The following is a 23,061-nucleotide window of genomic DNA, read 5'->3' as shown; positions in this document are numbered from 1 at the left end:
AATGGCAATCAAGTGCTGTAAAAAATGAAAGACCTGTTCTGCTAAAGCATGATCTTAGACTATTCCTGTAATCTTTCAGGCCCCTCAAATATCTCCTGAAGCAGAAGCATGCTGTGTTTGGATAGGTGATATCATATGTGTTATTTGAAAGTGAGAATAGCCTCTTAGTTGATTACCCTAGGGTTCTGTTGGAAACATATGCCACAAAATGTTGGGAAAGAAATTACAGTGCACAGCTTTTGTCTCAGAACTAAGGTTTTGAGTTTAATACTTGAAATGTAAATGATATAGTGCCTGTGATACATGATGTTTTCTTGGTAAATTGAATATTATTGTAGTTGCTGGCGTTTTCATGACATTTTTTTTTAGCATTAGATATTTATGGTACTGTTATCAGAGTTAACAAGATCTAGCTTGGAGTCTTTAATGCCCCTCGCCACAAAAGCCCTGTGTGTTTTTTGATTGTGAAAAACATGGCTTTCCTCTGCAGCTCCAGGTGGAAGTTTGGCAATGCCTTATCTTTAGTGTAGGAAGCTGGCTCTTTATGTGATGTATCAAAAATCTGATAGACCATGTAAAAAGTGCAGGGGTTCCCTTATGAGTGGACAGGGCTTGCTCTGCAATCCTGACGTGCTGTGCTAGAGGGTAGTGTTGAGCAGCCTTAAGCTTAACTCAGAGGAGTGCAAGCCATTTGCAAATACGCTCAATGATTAATAAAGGACTACACTACTAAATCAACCAATCACTTTATGATCCCCATGCTCTCCTGCTATCAGCAGCAGGCCCCTTTCCCGTCTCACCCCCTTTTAGGCAAAAAGACAGGCGAGAAAAATTAAAACAGCCCAGAAGGTGTGCCCACCTCTGCCAACCCCACCCCTCAGGAGGAGGAGGCGAGGTGAAGCCCACTTTTCATTGCCCACCTTCTTGCAGATGGCAGGCACTCTCAATCAGGATTAGGGATTGTACCCACTCCCCCACATAGTGTGAGCACACAAGGGTGTAGTCACCCGAAGGTCAGTAGCCCATTGGCTGCTGACCTAGAAACCCCTAAAACGCCCCCTAAATACCGTATTTAGGGGGCAGCCCTGAACCAAGAAGGCAGATTCCCGCAACATACGAAAGATGAAAGAAGACGCCCAGCATAGGAGACTGCAGAGAAGAACTGACTTTTCCCCAGCCCTACCGCTCAGTCTGCAGCTTCCACAGATCCTGCACCAGAAATAGTCTTGTCCTGCAGCCAGTGACCTCCAGAACTCCTGGGAGGACTGACTGCCTTTGATAAAAACCGGATCTCCTGTGCTACTGTGGGTGCACCTTGTGTGCGAACTCTGATTCCCCTTTGCCCTTAGCTAAACCCTAGGAGCTTTGCTCTGACCTCCAAGTGGCGTGGCCATGAGCAGCCACCATCCGAAGGCCCCCTATCCCCCATTGGATAACTTTGTGCCTCAGCACTCTCCACCCGGCTGCCCTAGTGACGCTGAGGGTGCTTTGTGAGTGCATCCTTGACCCTGGGGGAGCCCTTTTTCCAACCCTAGAAACTCAACCCTCAAGACAGTTTACGTACCTTCAAAACGATAACCCCCTTTTGAGGGTGTTTTGTATGGAAACCTAAGAATCTGTGTTTTGATTTAAAAAAAATAAAAAAATAAAAAAAAAAGTTTGTCACCTTTTCTCTCGGAAATGTCCCCGTGTGATATCTAGGCATATCCCACTGAGTAGAAAAAATAATCTGAAGAGTAACTTGAGAAGTAATTGTAAAGTAACTAAAGAATTTCAACTGTTCCTGAACATTTGACCTACCTGTAATTGCATTTAACTGCATTCACCTGTATTCCCTGAGAAAAAGTATTCTTTTATTTACCTGCACCCAGTCTGGCCTGCTTCTAAAAATAAAAAGCAACAAAGAAATATTGGTATACAAAACCAATAAGTCAGAGTTCAGTCTTTGAGTGTGTGAAATCATTTCTTGCCCGAGTGTGTACAATAAATATTTAACACTACCCCCTGATAAACCCTTATTGCTCACCCACACTACCATAAATGGAGAGTAAGGTATTATCTACTTTAACCTCTATAAGCCTTTGGGGATCCACTGGTCTCTGTGCACACTATACCGTACATTGGTATAGTATATACAGAGCCAGCTTCCTACACCAGTGTCCAGCACATGTACTCAAAATGGCTTCCCTATTCACTTGAAACAAGAGGGCTGACCAGCATAGGGCTTTATTTGCTTTTGCAGATATGCACCCTGCCTTAGGACGGGAAGACCTGCAGTAGGGGAGATTTAATTATACTCCATGCAGCGTCTGTGGGCATGGCACACAGGAATGTGTGACATGTTGTGTTTTCACTTTTGTCTGCCCCAAGACAGGAAGCCTGTAATGGCAGTCGTGCATGTGCTTGGTGAGGGTTCCTTTGGGGTGACACAGTTTATGCTGCAGCCTTTAGGGACCCTCTTTCGTACCTCAGGCCCTAGGTACCAGGTTACCATTTACTAGGGACTGAAAGAGGGTTCTAAATGTTTTGCTTTTTGTTGGAACAGTTGCACAGTTTTGGGAAAGAGCTTTGTCTCTGAGGTCCTGGTTGGCAGGAATGCAATGTCACCCATCTAGCAGGCCTCACAGCCCTAAAGCAGGGTGCACTATATACCACTAGTGACAAACTCCCAGCACCTTAAACACTGAATGTCAGCACTGTACTTACAGTGCCCAGGAATGGACTTGCACACTGTAGGGGTACAGGGCTCATGCACATGTAGCCTCACCACTGGCTTAGGGCACCCAGCTAGAGGGGTGACTGATGTATGCCAGGGCAGTGGTTTGTGGGCATGCATGGCACACAGGGATGTGTGCCATGTCGACTTTTCACTTTGTTCTGCACCAAGACACGCAGCCTGCAAAGGCAGGGTGGGAGTGTCAGGGTACAGGACCTCGAAGGGTGGCACAACAAGTGCTGCAGCCCTTACAGGCCTTCTCTGGTCACAGTGCCCTGGGTACCTGTGGTACCATTTTCCAGGGGCTGACGTGGCCAGAGATGCCAATTGGGTTTATTTTGGGGAAAGAACACAGGCCCTGGAAACCTGAAAGGCAGTTACCCAGGTCACACCAACAAAAAGTGCATCAGTAGCCAGGCAAAATGTGTGTGTGTGTGTGGGGGGGGGGGGGGGGGGGAGGTTGCTGCAACAAAAATCCTCTTTCCTACACCCCTCCCACATGAGGGTCGCATAATAGTGGTTGTAGAAACCCCAGGTAAGGAACCCATTGGTCCCTACCTTTTACTCCCCTGTAACACCCCTAAGTCGATTATTTAAATGGCTTCTCTAGATCCTGAAATCATATCTACAACGACCTAAGGAGCCCGGACACCAAAGAGCTGCACTAGTACGAGAGAAGGACCAGTGACTAACTCTGTGCCAGCCGCCTTTTGACTATGCTACAAAAGACGACCTGTCCTACAGGCCCAATAACCTACAAAGCCCTGCCTTCGATAAAGACTAAATCTCCCATGGATAGCAGACCTGTCCAGAAGAAACCATCTACAAAGAAAATAACTCTGAGGAACCACAAGCTCCCTTCCCGATCCACCTCTGCACCTGACGCCCATGGACCGAGTCGATGTGGCTCACTGGTACTGTGAAGGTTCCCCAGTGCTTCTGAGCACAAGTCCACCATAGGCTAACCCCTGCCAGACACGACCTTGATGCCTGCAGCCTCAACTCGAAGACTTCCCCTGACCGCTACCTCCCCTGTAAGCTGTTGTGCGATGCCTAAGGACAACCCATCACCCGAAACCCTGGGCCTTGGGGTTCCTGACCAACGGTGTCCCTGCGTCCCATAGCATCTCAACTTGCCGGGGCAGCTGTGGGTTTTCTTCTTCCGGCCTCCTAGCCTGAGCCTGCAGCCTTTGTTCAACCTCTATCTCCCTCATTGAATTGCATTTGGTGCCCAACGCTGTGTTGGCACTCTGCACCCAACCACACATGTGCTGCAGAGGGTGTAAGTTTGGTGCTACTTTGTGACCCCACCTGTACTTACCTTAACTCTAGGAGAACCCCAAGTCTCCATTGGTTAACATTGGGCATTGACCCCGAATCTGATCTCTGCACCCGGCCGCTCCTGTGCCACTGGTGGTACAGTTTTGGTGCCAATATAAAGCTTGCCTGGTCTTTACCTGAAACCCCGAAGACTGGAACTGTAAGTTGTGTAGTTACCTGAAAAATCACCGCCGCCTTTTCTTTCATAGGGTAACATTGCAAAGCGTGAAAATTGCTATGTGTCAATATTCTTTAAAGTATTTTTCCTGAGAAACGTACTTACATTTTTGCAGTCATCTTGGTCTTAAAATAAACCTTGAGAATCTTATTTTTCTAAACTTGGTGTGGACCCCCTTTTTGTGTAGTGTCATTAACGATCCCTTTGTACATAACAAATGTTTTACACTTCTCTGTGTTAGGCCTAAGGCTGCTCGCCCACATTACCACAAATAGAGCACTTTGGGTTTACTTTGAGCTTGTACACTTCTGGAGGAATATCTGGACTCTGTGCACGGTATAACCACTTAGTGTTGTATCATATACAGAGACCGCTTCCTACAGGCACCAGTGTGTCTAGAAAGATGCCTCTTGTGTCCGCCAGTCTGAGCCTTCATTCTGGCATTTTGATCTGCAAGCTACATGCATTGTACAACAGGATGGTTTTGATGTCACGAGTGCAATCCGTCCTGGAACAGGTATTGATAATACTTCAATGGGTGTTGGCTAAATGATTTGATTTAAGTAGCATTCCAGAAATGCCAATTTCTAGTTTCCAGATGAGTGGGTGAAGATGATGGTTGCTTCAGAATAGCTTGTCACCTTTTTGTTTAGCATGATGTTTTGGGGAAGTAGAGCTATGCTCAGTGAATGTGTTTAGCACGGTCATTTCCTCGATAAAGATGGCCCTTTGAATGGTTAATATTGGCTTAGTTCAGAAACTTTAGAGCAGAGGTCTTCAATCAGTGGGGGGCGACTCGCAGCGGAGCCGGGAGTTCTGACAAGGAGGGCACATTTCCCAGCTCACTTGTGCCTGGAATCCAAAACATTTGCTTCTGTTTTGGAAGAAGACAACCGTACTGGGCCCGCTAATTCTGATCGTTAAAATGCTTCGGCTGAAGTTTCATTCATTGAGTCTCCTGCCCTGTGAAAAGCCTTCCTGCCAGGGTGCCTGCTTGCCTTAATTAAATGCAAATGTGCCCAATTAGTTAATCTCCAAGTGAAAGGGTGCTTTGGAGACGGTTCTGGCTTTAATTGGTGGAATCACTCTAAGCATTGTGATGACAGATTTTTTTTTTCGTGGTAGTGCAAAGAGTTAACTGGGCTGTGAAGTGCGTACTTTTGATTGCAATTGTATTTACGCAGCCCTTCGTACCCCATAGGAGGTGTTGAAATGACACTTATATAAAAAACAAAAATGCATTACATACGGTCTGGTATTACTAAAATATACATTTTGAAAGCACCAAGTATCGTAAACCTATGTGCACATTTTGTATCAGTCTCTCGTGTATTGTGTGTAATGCAAGTATAAAATATTGACTTGCATATTCACATTGCTTTCTGTCACAGGCTGTGACCTTGTAGCACTACAAAATACGCTTGTCACTGTCCCCCACTGCACCAACCTAGATTGAATTCTGTGGCTCTCTGGCTACACACAGACCTCTGCAGTGCATTAACTAATAGAGGTTTCATAATGTACTACAGTGCATTTACCACTGAGAAACATTTGTCTTCAATTAAGCTGCTCATTACTTTATATGTAGCTGCCGGATGGGGAAAAACCTAAAAATCGTACACAATATTTTGGGGCTTATTTATGAGAGACTTGCGCTGTCAGAGCATCACTCTTTTTGACGTTCCGGTGGCGCAAGCATCTCAACCATACCTACGACGCAAATTCACCCCGCATGGCTTTACATGGCCTCATAGATATTGAATACAGCAAAGCAGCGCTAGTCACTGCTTCGCCTTACTCTGCTTCAAGGAGGTGTTCCATGGGCATTGCATGGGGGTCCCCACACATCACCCATGGGGTTTGATGCTGCCCCAGATCTACAAAATCACGTAAACCTGAGGCAGGACTCAAATCTTACCCCTCCCCAGCGGAGGCGTAATGAGGTGAAATCTTTTAATATCTCCTTGTTTTTTCCTCTTTCCATGTGTGCTGCATTCTGCAGCTCAAAGAGGTAACACCCCTCGGGAATGTTTTAGTGAAGGAAGGTGGCCCTTCCTGGGCCATAACAACCCTGCCTATGTTGGTCCTAGACAGCAATTTGTGCGACAGTGCAGTAGGAAAGGACAGGAATGCATTGTATTTCCTAAATACTGTGCATTCCTGCACTTTCACATTTGCGTAGGGCAGCGCTGCAAGCAGACTTGCTGTGCTGTCGTATGCCAATTTCTCATAAACTAGACCCTTTGTTTTTAGCTAGATTTTTGACCATGCCTCCATGCTCTCTGACCTTTGGTTTGCTCAACACTTTATAATATTATTTCCCCACCGTCAATTATTTGCTGTGGGAATTGGGGGCGTTTATGGTTGTCAATAGTTGTGAATTATGAGGAGTACCAGGTTCTAGAAATGTTTGTCATTAGGGGGTTCTTACACCTAAAAGATTTTGACATAAGGTTCTCGGCATCAAAAAGTTTGAAGACCTCTGCTTTAGAGTCTTTGCCAACTAGGGATGACACGTGAAGCTCACACTCAGGCCCGACCCAGTTTACGAAGGTTTCTCTTAAAGGTGTGAAGAGCCCATGTTAATCTTTTTCATCTAGGATTGTTTGTTCCTCATGAAGTGAACTTGGACGTTTTTGTCCTACTACATGACACTGTGGCCCATGCTGTTAAAAGTATCCAGTGTTGGGGCCCTGGTATGTCTAATCAGTGTTGGGTCAATGTGCATCTACTTTGGGGCGACACCTTTGTACTTTGTGTCCTGATAAAGTAAGAGAACTACTGGCAATTTAATATTTTGACCTGTTCTTACTATTCCTATTCCTTTAGTTGCAGTAGTTTACTTTAGTTAAGGATTAGTGGGTGATCACTAAGCTGTTTGGTCCCCTGCAAACCAAAACCCCCAACCCTCCCCCTAGTTCTGCCCGTATACACAGGAACTGAAGGTGAGAAGCGTGGGTCACGGTGAATGGCTATCCCATAGTACCCCTACGCAGCTCTTGTGAGGTGCCTTCTCCACAATCTTTGCAAACTTTGTAATGATTTTTAGGAGCCTCTGATATTTATTTACCTTTTGCAGAGTTGACTAGCAACTAAGAAAAAAGAGTAACAGATGTTCACTACTCACATTTGTTCATCATAACACTTTGTTAGCTCCTTGATTGGGTCTTTTTTGTGCAAAATAAAATTGTGGGTGGAGGGTTCCCAATCTGTACATTGACCTCTGTACTCCCATAGTTGATGTGGTTTGTTCAGAAAAATCCTTGGGTTATTGGACCTTTGTCATAGTTAAGCTCGATTTATGGTACCAAAAGGCCATTCACCACTCTTTGGATAAGTTAATTGGACATTTTTGTATATTCATATATGTAAAGTACATTCAGTAGTTTACAAGCAGTGCATAACACTGGAGCTGTCCATTAAAGGGAGGCTTCAAGGAAACAATTATTAGGGCCTAGAAACTGGTTGAGAATAAGTTTGGAGTTCCAAGAAGGATCGAGGAAAGGATGTATTTGGTTAGGCAGGCAACATCCGGCTTGCAGTTGTTTTGGGGTGCGTGATATTGAGATAAGATGTCCTCTATAAGTGTGTAAGAGTGCACACACTTATAGTTGGTTCCTCTGACCTCTTCAGTCTGAACCTTTGAGCAAGACTTGGTACAAGGATGTCCATTATTGAATCACAGTTCCACATACAATGTTCTATCAAAACGTAAAGTATTTTTAATTGATAGTTATGGGCTTGTTCATAACCTGTCATTTCCAAGATATGATTAAAAGAGAATTCTGGTGAAAGAAAACCCCTGCTTCAACATTTCCCTTCAAGCACCCCTGTAATGGCCTGCCCTACTGTTATGCATTGCTCTTAAACTGCTGAATTTATTTTCTGGCCACTAAAGCTTTAAAGGAAACACATTTCAGTGACTGCTATTTTTTATATGTTTCTCAATTTCCCATTATTGTTGTGCTAAGTCTACTGACTCTTGTTTGTAGGGTGGTAGGCATGTGGACTATGTGGTGGATCAAATTGTTACCAAACTCATAGAAACTGTGAAGAAGAAGAACAAAGCTGGTGTTTCTGTAAAACCATTCCAGGTAAGCATGCTCACCTTCTGTCTGCCAAAGAAGAAAACGTACTCCTACAAAGCCTTGATTGCCTTATTTTGTTTCCGCAGGTGAAAAATCATGTGTGGGTCTTTGTTAACTGTTTAATTGAAAACCCAACATTTGACTCTCAGACAAAGGAGAATATGACCCTGCAGCCAAAAAGCTTTGGTTCGAAATGTCCGCTGACTGAAAAGTTTTTCAAAGGGGTTAGTATAAATTGCATGACACCTTACTTTACATATACACTTTTGTAATAGAGTTAGTGTTTTATATATTATACCCCAAGGCTGTCTTTTTACTTCTCTATATGGAAAATCAATTGTTTGCTAGAAATGGAGCAGTTGCGGGACAAAAATAAAGACAAAGTCTACGTCTTTACAATGGTGCTGGGATTATTTTCTATCTTTTGTGGGCTTCTTTATATTAAAACGCTGCACATTGTATGTTTCAGAAAACTAGCTAAAGTTGAGCTTGTCCTTAAGTCATACCATATTTTGAAAATGCAATTTCGTCAGTTAATAGCTTAGTCCTTAAGTTCTATTTGCTGATTTAAAATTCACTTCTTTCAAAATGAACAGGACTAAAAATGGACTGTCTGGGCTTGTTTATTGCGTTTGCCTGTGTCCTCCTCTATGCAGTTTTGTTGTTGATTACATTTGTAATACTCACCAGTTTCAGATAGTTGCCTGCTTTCCATGGCTCTCTGTGTCATAGTTATGTCTTGTTTCATCTTTTTTAGTAGTGTTTTAAAGATGTCCATGTGATCTGTAAACTCTTACTAATCCATCCTTAACTCTTTCAGGCTTCTAACTGTGGCATTGTGGAAAGTATTCTGAACTGGGTGAAATTCAAGGCACAGACACAGCTAAATAAGAAGTGCTCCTCCGTGAAGCATAGCAAAATCAAAGGCATTCCTAAATTGGACGACGCTAATGATGCTGGTAATCATTGCATTTTTGACCCCTCTACCATATTTTCAAAAAGTAGTTTTTTAAAATCATTTTTCACTATGCGTGGGTGACATTTTATCAGCAATACTATATTCACTAAAGTTATTTTAGTTCTTGCCAACATGTGAGTTTTGCCTTACAAAATCCTTTAAAAAATCTACTTCACAGTGGCATGAATCGGACCAGAAGAAATTCCTAAAAAGCAGTAAGTTGGAGTGCCTTTTCATTCCTAAAACTGCTGTAACTCTGTAAGGAGACTGCTGGTCTATGCCTGCCCTTACCGTGCCTTTGTAGCCCTTGGCATCTTCAAAGCACTTTGAAGTTACCTTTATTTTTATAGGTAAAGTTTTAAAAATCTTATATAGTTTAAATCTGCTGTTTCTTTATCTGTTTCCAAGTTTGTTTTGGGCACAGTTCCAGTAGTTATATTTACTTTTTTGAGAATCTCTCATTGTTGCTGTAATTGGACTGTAAGGTCAGATGTGTTGGTTTGTATGGATTTTGTCAACCAAAATGTGAATATTTCGTTTTGTGTACTGTTGGCTGTGTAAAGGCTATCACTGCAACCTCTTTCCGCTGGAACTGTATTGTCCTCTACTGAGCAGAATGCCTGATCAAAATTATGCTTGCATAATAATAATGTCAAAGGTTTGAGGACCAAAGTATGGAGAAAAAGTGTAGATAGGCAAGTATTGATTTACTATTTACCTCCACATCTACTTACCTTGAAGATTGGAATGTCATTGAGTTGCATGTATGTGGAGGTAAGTAGATTAAACCTATACTTGCCTATATATTCTTGCCTTATTAGAAGTATATTGGGGACCAAATTATCAACTGTATTATCTTGGCACAATATATTGCTATCTCCAGAATATGCTGCTGTCCGGTGCCCAAGCTACATGTGCAAACATAAAAGTAAAAAACATAATTGCAGAGGACTGCCTTGTCACAGGCATACTTTCCGTTTCATCTTGAGAGGTGATCATCTTTTGTAGTCCAGTTTCACTCCTTCAAAATCTTTACTTGTCTAAGTAATGGATTACAATGTCCTGTAAGTGGTTTCCTATTTTTGTTCTGTTTAATTCTGTGCTGCAGACTCTCTAAAGCAGGGTTTCTGGAAGGCTGTTGGCCAACTGCTATGTTGCCAGAATCTGAGAAACGATCTGAAAAACTGAATAAAAAAGGAAAAACCGTTGCAGGATTTTTAAAAATATATTTTACTGTGGCCTTTGTAGAAGAATCTAAAGGTGTGAATTTGTGACTGGTCTTCCGGTTTGTTGCCTTTAATGTAATTAATTTTTGTTTTCAACCAGGTGGTAAACATTCACTGGACTGCACACTCATTTTGACCGAAGGGGACTCGGCCAAATCTCTGGCTGTCTCTGGTTTAGGGGTGATAGGACGTGATCGCTATGGTGTTTTCCCACTTCGGGGTAAAATGCTCAATGTGCGAGAAGCTTCCCACAAACAGGTAAGATAAAAGTAATCCTGAATAAGATTTCATAGCTAGTACTCATCAGAAGGATCAGTAATGCTATCTTTGTGGCCAGTTGTGTTTTTACTTAAGGAGAGCTTTTTTTTCTTCTTACACAGATAATGGAAAATGCAGAAATAAACAACATCATCAAAATAGTCGGCCTTCAGTACAAAAAAACATATGATGATAATGAATCTTTGAAAACGCTACGCTATGGAAAAATTATGATCATGACTGATCAGGTTGGTTTGAAGTGCTTATAGATGGATAAGTGTGGTTTTTTTTCCCCAGTATTCACTGATATTCTGGATTGAGAACCTCATATTCACCTATCATCTGTCCCATGTTATGAATTTTATGATTCAGTTGTCTTCTTGATGATACTTGTTAAAGAGTACTTTGAGTCTCTGGCTTGGCTGCATGACCTATCGGGTATTGTCTCTGCAAAACCTAAAATCACAAGACCTCGGTGAAGGCAGTCAAAGGCTACAGGTCCAGACGCTTAATAAAATTAAAACATCAAGGTTTTTTCTTCCTATCCTTCTATACAAGATATTTGTTAGTACTGTAATCATCACATCCCTTAACACAAGCTTACCCACCCCCCCCTGGCTTTCCAGAAATGTAGTCCATGCGTCCCAGTTCTTACCTTCCAGTTCTAACCTCGCGAAAGAAAAAAGCATATGCTGAAAATTGACAATTATAGCCCTTCAGCTAATATTTCCACTCAGCTGATCTCGAATTTCTGTCTTCCAAGGAAACCAGTACTGGTTGCCTGGAGTATCCAAGCAAGTCTGTAAAAAAAAAATAATAATAATAATTGCAGTCTGCAAAGATCCACAGAAGAAAAAGCCATTGGTCTATTATTTACTAAGTTGTCAGACTGAATCTCCTTCGTATTCCAATGCACTTTACTACCGACTCCTCTGCCTTTCAACAAGAAGACACCTTATAACGGACCTACATACCCTAATAAGTTGTCCAATTCGTAGCAGTTTACCCAGCTTTTCACCTACCTTTGCTATCCCTCTACCTAAGGGCACTTTGTCCTGCTTACTGATACCTTTTACAAAATTAATCTCTGACTCGTGTTTCACTTTATGCTAGTCTGTTGTACAGTCTTCTGATGCCTCAATTGGGCATGATTTAAGCTGTTGAGAAACTGTTAAAAAAAATGTTTTCATAGGCATTGATAAAACAAATAGAATCCTAAAGAGAAAGACACCTAAAGCGGTTATTTTCCCAGATTAGTGTGCTTTAGAGTTCTTCCCTATATTGAAAGGAACCCAGAAATACCAGAAATATTTAAAAATGTTTTTCTTCTCCTCAATAAACCAGAAAGCCACAGAGACCGACGTAAACAAATGCACAAAAATGGTTCCGTTATTAAAGTGGAGTCTTGAAGCGTCCGTAAGGGAGGAGTCCTAAAATGCTTTGCACATATGATTTGACTTATTTTGGACATGTGCATAAAATCACTTAATACTTGTCAAAGCATTGTCTTTTTTCTTTTTTTTACCCACTCTTGTGACTTGCTAGTAGGGCTTTTTGGTACAAACACCCACTTAGTGAATGGAAGGATTTATTAGAATCGGAGGTTATCTGTTAAAAGAAATTACTTATTCAAAATTAAATAAAGTGAAATTACTGCAAACGTTTTCCTTGTAGCCTAGAATTTTGCCAGCAGTTGTACGTCTCCATTAAATACTGTTTTCATCACAAAATCATTATTTTTTGTGTACTTAGGATCAAGATGGCTCTCACATCAAAGGCTTGTTGATTAACTTTTTCCATCACAATTGGCCATCGCTGCTGAAGCACAGTTTTCTGGAGGAGTTCATTACTCCTATTGTAAAGGTATGGGATTTCAGGTTTAGATGTTTTATATACATATTTAACACATTTCAATGGTTAACCAGGTGTGGCTTTGTCTTTAAGGTATCCAAAAGTAAGCAGGAACTGGCCTTCTATAGTATTCCTGAGTTTGATGAGTGGAAAAAACAACTGGAGAGCACAAAACTGTGGAAGATAAAGTACTACAAAGGTTTGTTTGTAAAAGCCTCGTTATATAGCCAATAGTGATTTGTGTGGGAGACGTTTTGCGTAATGCAGTTGGTCTGTCTCCCCCGATAACTTGATGTCATTGTGTTTGTCTCAGTCATCAATTCGTAGACAACCATTGGTCTCTTGGACCCTTTGGTTCTGCTTTGCAATGCCTGCACTAGTCCTGATCAGATTATACAAAGTGCCTAATTAGTTTAAAAACACAAAAGCTACTTTACCACCTCCTTCCTCCAGTCTTCTAGTTTAAACTAATAAATTACAGTCAAGATATTTTCCCCACGGCTTCCAGTCAGTTACTTCAACCATACCTAACAACCTGACATACATTCTGGACCAAATAATGGTAATTACCACATGGACAATTACACCATGGTGCATTACAATGTGTATAATACAGTGTGCCGTATTACAATGTTTGTACTGTTAGCACTCAAAACTACTGTATATGTATGAGTAATATTTATATTTTCCACCTGCATAAATGGGGAAACCTCTAAACCCCCTTTACTTTAAATGGGGTTACCTTTTTATGTGATCATCTCCCTATCACCTAAAAACAAGCATTTACAATGCAATGGTCTCGGCAATATTATAGGTAGAGCTATTGGTATTGCTCATTATTTTTTTTATCATTTTTGTATCCCTAAATAAATGGCATTGTCATTAGCTTTTTTTTTGCATATGTGATACCTATTGCATTAGCAGAGAGAGAGTGAGGTAGTGAGAGAGAGAGAGTGAGGTATTGAAATAGTGAGGTAGTGAGAGAGACTGAGGTAGATAGAGAGTGAGGTAGTGAGATAGAGAGTGAGATAGATAGAGAGGGAGGGACAGGCAAAGCGGTCCATGCAGGAACGAAGAAGCATCTGTGGAGCCAGGACAGGGAAAAAGTGGTATCTGTGAAGACAGGGTAGGGAAAGGGGCATCTGTGGAGCCAGGGTAGGGAAAGGGGCATTTATGGGGGTAGGAAAAGGGGCATTTGTGGAGCTAGGGTAGGGAAAGGGGCATTTGTGGAGCTAAGGGGCATCTGTGGAGTCAGGGTATGGAAAGGGGCATCAGTGGATCCAGGAACGGGGGCTCTGGGGGGCCAGGGTAGGGAAAGGGGCATCTGTAGAGCCAGGGTAGGGAAAGGGGGGATTTGTGGAGCTAAGGGGCATCTGTGGAGGCAGGGTATGGAAAGGGGCATCTGTTAACCAGGAAAGGGGCCTCTGTGGAGCCAGGGTAGGGTATTTGTGGAGCCAGGGTAGGGAAAGGGGCCTCTGTGCAGTCAGTTCTCTGTTGGACGGGTCAGAGGGATGGAGCCTCCTACATCACTCACTCTCTATCTCTCTCTTTCTATCTCACTAACTCACTTTCACTGTCTCTTTCACTACCTCTCTATCTCACTAAATCACAACACCACTCTGCTTACATCTCACTACCTCACAACATCCCTCTCCCTCACTACATCACTGTTTCACTACCTCACTCTCTCTCACTACATAACTCTCTCTACCTCACTACTCCACTCTATCTCACTACCTCACTATCTCACAACTTCTCTCTCTCAAAACATCACTATCTCACTCTCTAGCTCACAACCTCACAACTTCACTCTCTCTCACTCATTACCTCAATCACTATCTATCTCACTACCTCACTCTTTCTATCTCACTAACTCACTTTCACTCTTTCATTACCTCTCTCTCTCACTACATCACAACATCACTCTATGCTTATATATCACTACCTCACAACATCCCTCTCCCTCACTACCTCACTCTTTCACTACCTCACTCTCTATCTCACTACCTCACTCTCTATCTACCTCACTCTCTATCTCACTCTCTATCTACCTCACTCTGTCTCACTACCTCACTCTCTATTTCAATACCTCACTCTCTCTCACTCTCACTACCTCACTCTCTCTCTGCTAATGCAATAGGTATCACATATGCAAAAAAAAAAGCTAATGCCAATAGAAATGACAATGCCATTTATTTAGGGATACAAAAATGATAAAAAAAATGAGCAATACCAATAGTATAATATTGCCGAGACCATTGCATTGTAAATGCTTGTTATTATTCACTTTGTAAACAAATCGTGGCCTTTAAAAGGCAGTTGTACACATCCGGGGATTCTGGAAGCATTATTACGTGAGGCTACTCAGGCCCCTGAGTGGACTCAATACGCCCACAGTCCAAATCTGTCTCATTAATTAATATTCATGAGCCGGCCTGTGCATGCTCAGCGCCGCTCTATAAATAACATCGCGGGCAGAGGCCCACGGTGGTGACGACGCAGCGGGAACACAGGCCTACATTTGGCCGCCTGTGGCCACCTGGGTTAAATTATTGGCAACTACAAAGGGTTTTGTTAACGTCAATTTCACAATTCCATGAATTTGCAGTTCCGTTTTGAAGGTCAGAGCTTCGAAAGAAATCAGTTCCGCCAGCCTCACAATGAATACCTGATGTGAGTCATCAGCCATACTGCTGTATCCAATCGTGAGCTTTGATGCATTCTGGGAAATGTAGTCTTGGGTTGCTTCCACTAAAACAAGTGGCGCAGCAGGCACATTATTAAGGATGCTTGATACCAGAAAAGCACTGTCTGAAAACAAGGTCTACACTGCCAAAATACAGCGAGCATTGTGCACCACCCTTAACCTTTTTTTATTTTTGAAAGGACAACAGCAGTTGTTGCAAATTATATCTAAAGGTTTTCCACAGAGCTGCTAGGGTGACTAGAGTTATTTATGTGCAAGGAACGCTTGTGTGGTGCTGGTAAAACACTTAAGATTTTCGCGGATGGTAAATAATTTAAAAAAAAAAGAAAAAAATACAACCGGTTGCAGTCTCCCCTAATTTTTTAAGTCAGGAGTGCCCAGTGTTGGGTCAGGCTGAAGACATATTTAAACGAGATGCAGTGGTAAATAATACAAACTAAACACGACTCATTTATTTAATTGTGTATCTACCTGAACATGGGCCATAGATTTAGCTCTCTTGGACATGCGTTGGACCTGTAATGGGTGTTCTGTGGCTGAACGCCCCTGCTGCCTCCGGATCTGTGGAGGACGGGATGTATCGGGTTACCTGCTGGACTAGCCTGTGCGTGCGTTGCCACCCAGCCTGACTGCATCAATGAAGCCAAGATTTGGATGTTGGCGGCCGGGCTAAAGACTGCAGCTAGCAATAGCGATGTGGGAGGGCTGTGCTCTTGGCTCACTAGCCGCCGGGTGCCATGCCCTTTCGCATCTTGCTGCGCTGCCGCAGGCTGCCCTCCATCACTTTTCCTAGCTTAAGGAGCACTCCCCGATTAAAATGGGGGTCGGCTATGAGAAGCAGGGGAGTGGGGGGTCCAGCAGCCCCGGCGATCCCAAGCCAAATGCAGGGAAACGTCGATGGCACCAGCCCTGCAATGCATTTCAGAAGTGCTTTGTGACTGTTTATCGGGTTTCATGTATTCCCGATAGTGCCGCCTAGACGGTAGGCATAGCGTGCACCAGACCCCAGTGAGGTTGTATCCAAGTAGCCTGATGCTCACCACTATACAATGAAGGGAACCTGGTCGGCAGTCCGACGGTCAATGTCAGAGCTTATCCTGAGTTTGAAAGTGTGTCACATACATAACGTTGTAAGCTTCATTAGTAAACCCAGGGTCGCGTGTGGCACAGCAGGCAGGGAGTATTCAACAAGCAAATTTAAACCTACATTTTCACAATCCCCAGGACCGAGAGCCATGCGTTGTCCAGGTGCAGCGTCCTTAGAGATGTTCAGGCGGGGTAAATCGCGGCATCACTGTAAAGCGGCCTATCGCTGGAAAGGTGGTCCGATGTAATAAAACTTCATGGGGATCACTGACCTCGTGTAGCACACCAGCAATTGAGATTTTGTCGGCGGCGGTGTGCGAATGGCATCGGATTGCTGGCAGCAGCCTCTGATCTGCGCATGCATATGAGCGGGGGGACGGGGGGGGGGGGGGGGACGGGGACGGAAAAAGGTCTGGACAGAGCTGACCGCAAATACAAACAAGATGGCTTACCTTACTCGTGCACAACAGCAAGAAGATCCTCACGGCCAGACGAGACGATACCTAAAAAATGGCGGATGGAAGCTCCAAAACTTTTTCGGATTCGGGGGCGTGTTCCTGCTGTTCTAAAGAGGGCGTGGCTAAAAAGTGGAAAGAACCGCAAAAAGCACGCCCCCGAATCTGAAAAAGACGGAGCCTATTTGGAGGGACGGCTCTCTCCTCCAATGGCTGGCCTCCGTTTAGGAAGCCAGCCAATGGAGGAGAGGCAAAAAGTGAGGCGGGCTAAGGAGCCACTCTCAAACATTAAATCTCCGACTTCCGGATAGTCCTCGACCTAAAAAGCCCTACCTATCCCTGAATCCTAAAAATCCACTACTACCCCTTCACATTTCTGAACCCTAAAAACTTTGCTACTCTTACCTATACCCATCCTTGAATAAAAACTGAGTGTTCGAGGCATATGAGCTGCAGATTGTACACTTAGCATAGATCGCCATCTGGTGTTGGGCCCGGATGTTTGCAGTTTGTTTTTGTTCTTTGGACAGTCTTTGGAAGTCACGAGTTCGGTGACTCCTCCTTCGGTCCGTACTGCGAATGGGCTTCGGCTCCATCCTCAGATTGTTTTTTTCCGCCATCGCGCTCCGATGTGATACTTCGTGCTCCGGCTTCGAACTTCTACGGTTCCAGCCTCGACGGAAAATCCTCGTTCTTCGAGTTTCTTCATCATATCTTCATCTCTCGAAGCGGCACTTTTCTCCATTCCGTACATCGGCACCGGCCTTCGGGCCCTCCTCGACTCCGGTCCCGGCCGATGGAAAGGACTCCGTTCAAAAAGTGCCCAAAATGTGGGTCTAAATTTCCCCACACCGACCTCCATCCGGTGTGTAACCTTTGCCTCTCTCCAGAACACGAGGCCAGAGACTGCCCCGCCTGTAAGTCTTTTCGATCAAAAAAGACCATCCGGGATCGAAGAGCTCGACGCACCATGGCGCACTCATCAACCGCAGCTCCACCGGACATCTTCGGAGACGACGCCGAAGCTTCGGGGCAACTACACACCGAGCAGGAGGAGGACGTCGTCAGCGCTTCCGAGGCCGACGACTCCGACGTGGAGGACATCACACCGGCGCAGCAGGTCGTGAGTACTGTACCCCCTCCCACCCCCGCGCCCAAAACCAAGGAGACTCAGGTTACACCCTCGCCTACAGGCCTGGGTAAAACCAAGCACACAGCTTCCATCACCCCACCTTCGGGCCCGGTGTCGAAGCCTCAAAAGTCTCACGGCAGCTCGGGCTCGAGCCAGCCGACGCCTGGTGCCGAAAAACACCATCCGGCACCGAAGAAAGTGATACCCAGCTCGACTCCGAAGCCACCGGTGCCGAAGCCTGGACTCTCGGTGCCGACCAAACACAAACACAAACACAAATCTGTCGGCACTGACGCTCCGGCGCCGAAAACTCCTTCGACGCCGAAAAAACCGGAGGCTCCAAAAAAGCATGGCGCACAGAAACCATCGAAGCCCTCGGCTCCGAAACCATCGGCGCCAGCGGACGATTCGGCGCCACTGGATCTGTTTACACCAGACCCTTTGCAAAAGACTCTATTTAAAGATCCAAAGACTGGGCTATTGACTTTAATTATCAAAAAAAGATGCCTTGACACTCCGGCTCCTCCTCCACCACCCAAGCGGAAGGACTCTGCTACTTCTCCTCTCAGAGTACCTTCCCCACTACCTCCTCCTCTGCCTCCTCCACCTCCTCCACTGCCTCCTCCACCTCCTCCACTTCCTCCACCCCCTCCCCCTCCAAGGTCTCCGCCACCCTTACCTCATCACTCCCCGACCCCGTCCCCAGATCCGGATTACGGGGATCCAGATTATGACCCGGCGGACGCCCCAATGGACCCCACTCCACCGGGGACCCCAGACCCATGGGAAGACTACCAAAATCCTGACATACCGGATGTGCCTCAGGACGACCTATACCCATCCAGGCCGTCTCCTCCAGAGGACTCCTTAGGGTTTCACCACTTAGTGCAGAGAGCAGCACACTACCATGGGGTGGAAATGCGTAGTGAACCAGTGGAAGACGACTTCCTACTGGATACATTTGACATTCAGGACAAGTCCACATCTATCTTGCCCATGCTCAAAGGTGTCACCAAGCATGCTGCAGAGGTGTTCAAAGATCCTGTCAGGGCCAGGGTATTGAACCCTAGAATAGAAAAAAAGTATAAGGCGGCACCCACAGACCCTGCATACATTAAGGGCCCTGCTCCCTTAGATTCCCTAGTTGTGTCCACAGCTAGAAAGCGGGCTAACTCCCAGTCCTCCGGAGAAGCCCCACCGACGGATAAAGAATCCAAACTTCTAGACGCGTCTGGCAAACGCACCGCCTCCCAAGCTGCAAACATGTGGCGTATTGCAAATACACAAGCGCTACTTGCGCACTATGACAGAGCACACTACGACGAGCTTGAGGCTCTTATGCAGCACCTCCCCGAAAAACACAAACACAAAGCTCATGAACTAATACAGGAGGGCAAACTAATTACTAACACCTCCATTAAGTGTGCCCTCGATGCAGCTGACACTGCTTCTAGAGCCATAAATACTAGTGTCCTGCTTCGTCGTCATGCCTGGCTCAGGATCTCAGGGTTCAAGCCTGAAGTCCAGGCGTCCATACTAAATCACCCCTTTCACCAACACTCTTTGGGCCAAAGGTGGACGAAGCGTTAGAAAAGATGAAAAAGGACACAGACACAGCAAAGTCTATGGGGGCACTACAATCACAGGCCCCTAAACGCTCCTTTCGACGCTCATCCTTTCGTAGCACAGGCAGAGGCTACTCCACCGATAGCGCCTCTACCTCCTACAAGTCCCCTCCTCAAAATACCTTTTCAAAGGGCTACCAAAGGGGTGGTTACAGAGGCAACAACAATAAGGGGAGGGGCAAAACTAACACCACCCGTTCTGCCACCCCGCCCGCACAATGACTCCCCTTCCCTCCCCCCAGACCATCCCACTCCGGTCGGGGGCAGACTGCAAAACTTTATCCACGCATGGGAGTCCATAACATCGGACAAATGGGTGACCCAAATTATTCGGTCAGGGTACTGTCTCGAGCTAACATCTACCCCACCCAATATCCCACCAAGACACCGTCCAATGTCTCAAGAACATTCCACACCACTCAAACAGGAGGTGCTCTCCCTCACGCTATAGAGCAGGTCCCCGTCAATCAGCAAAATCTAGGGGTCTACTCTGTATTTCTTAATACCAAAGAAAGACGGGACCCTGAGGCCCATTCTGGACCTCCGGCCTCTAAATGCCTACATACACTCAGATCATGGTCACCCTACAACAAGTCCTCCCGCTCCTCTGTCAGGGAGACTTTCTCACTACCTTGGATCTGAAAGACGCATACTTTCACATTCCAATACACCCTTCTCACAGGAAGTACCTCAGGTTCGTGGTGGACGGTCAGCATTACCAATTCACGGTTCTCCCCTTCGGGGTCACCACCGCACCACGGGTGTTTACCAAATGCCTAGCGGTAGTAGTAGCACACCTCAGACGTCAACATATTCACGTCTTCCCTTACTTAGACGACTGGCTGATAAAACCCGCGTCCTACCACCAATGTGTGCAACATACAAACAGCACCATCCAACTGCTCCACCAGCTAGGCTTCACGGTGAACTACCAAAAGTCCCACCTCATACCGTCTCACACAAAGCAATATCTCGGGGCCACTATAGACACCTCCAAAGGTATTGCCTATCCAAACTCAGCCAGAATCGCAAGCATACAAGCCTTGCGCAAAACATTCCTTCCTCAACACTCTCTTCCAGCAAGAGTGTTTATGAAGCTCATAGGAATGATGGCGTCTTGCATTTTCATAGTCCCCCATGCAAGACTCCACATGCGTCCACTTCAAGAGTGCCTAGCACAACAGTGGAACCATGCCCAGGGTCAGCTGACGGATCTGGTGTTGGTGGATGGCCGCACCCATCACTCTCTGCAGTGGTGGAACACCACAAACCTTTCCAAAGGGCGGCCGTTCCTGGACCTGGATCCTCAGGTGATTCTAACAGCGGACGCATCGCTCTCCGGCTGGGGAGCGCACCTCTTACACCTCACCATGCAAGGTCTATGGACGCCACAGCAAAAATCGCTCCACATCAACCATCTGGAGCTCTTGGCGATCTTTCTAGCCCTAAAATCTTTTCAAAAACAGATTTCGGGCAAAGCAGTCCTCATTCGCACACACAACATGACTGCAATGTATTATATCCAAAAACAGGGGGGGACACACTCTCCCCAGCTCTCCCGCTTAGCCCAGAGCATATGGAGATGGGCAATTCCCCAAAACATCTTTCTCCTGGCACAGCACGTTCCAGGCGTACAAAACACCATGGCAGATCTGCTCAGCAGACAAACGCAACAACTACACGAATGGGAACTGCATCCACAAGTTCTTCACCCATTCTTCCAACAGTGGGGGCATCCTCAGATAGACCTCTTCGCCACCCACGAAAACAAAAAATGCCCAAGCTTCGCCGCCAGATACCCACACCCATTGTCCAAAGGCAATGCGATATGGATGAACTCGTCAGGCAGATTTGCATACGCCTTTCCACCTCTCCCACTAATTCCGTTAGTGGTAAGGAAGCTACAACAGCACTCCCTCACACTCATTCTGGTAGCCCCAACATGGGCCAGGCAGCCGTGGTACACCACACTACTACAGCTATCGGTGGTGCCACATCAAAAACTGCACCTGTCCCCATGCCTCCTAACCCAGAACCATGGAGAAATCAGGCACCCGGACCCAGCTCAGCTCAACCTGGCGATCTGGCTCCTGAAATCTTAGAATTTGGATACCTTAACCTTCCCCCTGATTGCATGAACATTATCATGGAAGCCAGACGTCCTACCACTAGAGCATGCTATGCCGCAAAGTGGAAAAGATTTGTAATTTACTGCCGTAACAATACAATCAACCCTTTAGATGCATCCATACAGCACATCATATGCGATCTGCTCCATCTTCACAGGTGTAACCTGGCATATTCATCCATACGCCTACACCTAGCAGCGATTGCTGCTTATCTACAAAACAGACAGCACTTATCACTGTTCAGAGTGCCCGCTATTAAAGCCTTTATGGAAGGCCTTTAACGAGTAATTCCTCCCAGGGCACCACCTTCCCCTGTATGGAATCTTAATGTAGTTCTCACACGGCTAATGGGTCCACGCTTCGAACCAATGCATAAATGTGAGCTACAGTTCCTCACCTGGGAAACCGCTTTCCTCGTAGCTATCACTTCCCTTAGAAGGGTTGGTGAAATACAAGCATTCACTATACAAGAACCCTTCCTACAAATACATCACAGCAAGGTCATACTTCGTACAAATCCGAAGTTTCTGCCCAAGGTCATTTCCCCCTTCCATCTCAATCAATCCGTGGAATTACCTGTCTTTTTCTCGCAACCTCAATCTGTTGCGGAAAGAGCCTTACACACACTTGATGTTAAGAGGGCTTTACTGTACTACATACAGAGAACGCAACCTTTCAGGAAACCTAAACAATTGTTTGTTTCCTTCTCTCCACCACATAAAGGCAACCCCATCTCTAAATCAGGGATAGCTAGGTGGATTGTAAAGTGCATACAAATTTGCTATCAAAAGGCAAAAAGAACATTATCTGTTCCACCTAAAGCCCACTCTACTAGAAAGTTAGGGGCTTCTATGGCTTTTCTAGGGAACATACCCTTAGATGACATCTGCAAAGCAGCCACATGGTCAACACAGCACACCTTCACAAAACATTACTGTGTAGATGTGCATTCCAAGCAGCAAGCTAGTGTGGGCCAGGCTGTACTAAAGACACTTTTTCAAACCACTGCAACGGATACCGGTGGTCGCCGCTAAGGTTGGGTACTGCTATATAATCTATGCTAAGTGTACAATCTGCAGCTCATATGCCTCGAACGGAATATGCTACTTACCAGTATGCATCTGTTCTTGGCATGTAGAGCTGCAGAGTTGTACACGCCCACCCGCCTCCCCGGCTACCTGTATCCGTTCCAGTCCATCTTATTTAGATACAACACACATGGGTTTCTCACTGTTATTACTACGCTCCATCATTTCCCTGTTGGCGAAAAACAATCTGAGGATGGAGCCGAAGCCCATGCGCAGTACGGACCGAAGGAGGAGTCACCGAACT

The 23,061-nt window shown here is 45.3% G+C and overlaps 1 protein-coding gene across 4 annotated transcripts in view; it reads left to right on the top strand.

Moving 5' to 3' along the window:
• TOP2B (DNA topoisomerase II beta) overlaps positions 1-23,061 on the top strand; it is a 497,734-nt gene that overhangs the window by 198,094 nt on the left and 276,579 nt on the right. For all 4 annotated transcript variants that reach the window (XM_085630531.1, XM_085630530.1, XM_085630533.1 and 1 more), the window contains exons 9-15: positions 8,207-8,308; positions 8,389-8,526; positions 9,123-9,261; positions 10,587-10,744; positions 10,867-10,992; positions 12,497-12,607; positions 12,689-12,794. In XM_085630531.1, the coding sequence (XP_085486657.1) occupies positions 8,207-8,308; positions 8,389-8,526; positions 9,123-9,261; positions 10,587-10,744; positions 10,867-10,992; positions 12,497-12,607; positions 12,689-12,794 (880 nt within the window). The remainder of the gene's footprint in view (positions 1-8,206; positions 8,309-8,388; positions 8,527-9,122; positions 9,262-10,586; positions 10,745-10,866; positions 10,993-12,496; positions 12,608-12,688; positions 12,795-23,061) is intronic.

This window comes from Triturus cristatus, chromosome 10, assembly GCF_964204655.1.
Source record: "Triturus cristatus chromosome 10, aTriCri1.1, whole genome shotgun sequence".
In the NCBI taxonomy this organism is placed as follows: domain Eukaryota; kingdom Metazoa; phylum Chordata; class Amphibia; order Caudata; family Salamandridae; genus Triturus; species Triturus cristatus.
This window is presented reverse-complemented; position numbering and strand designations above follow the sequence as displayed.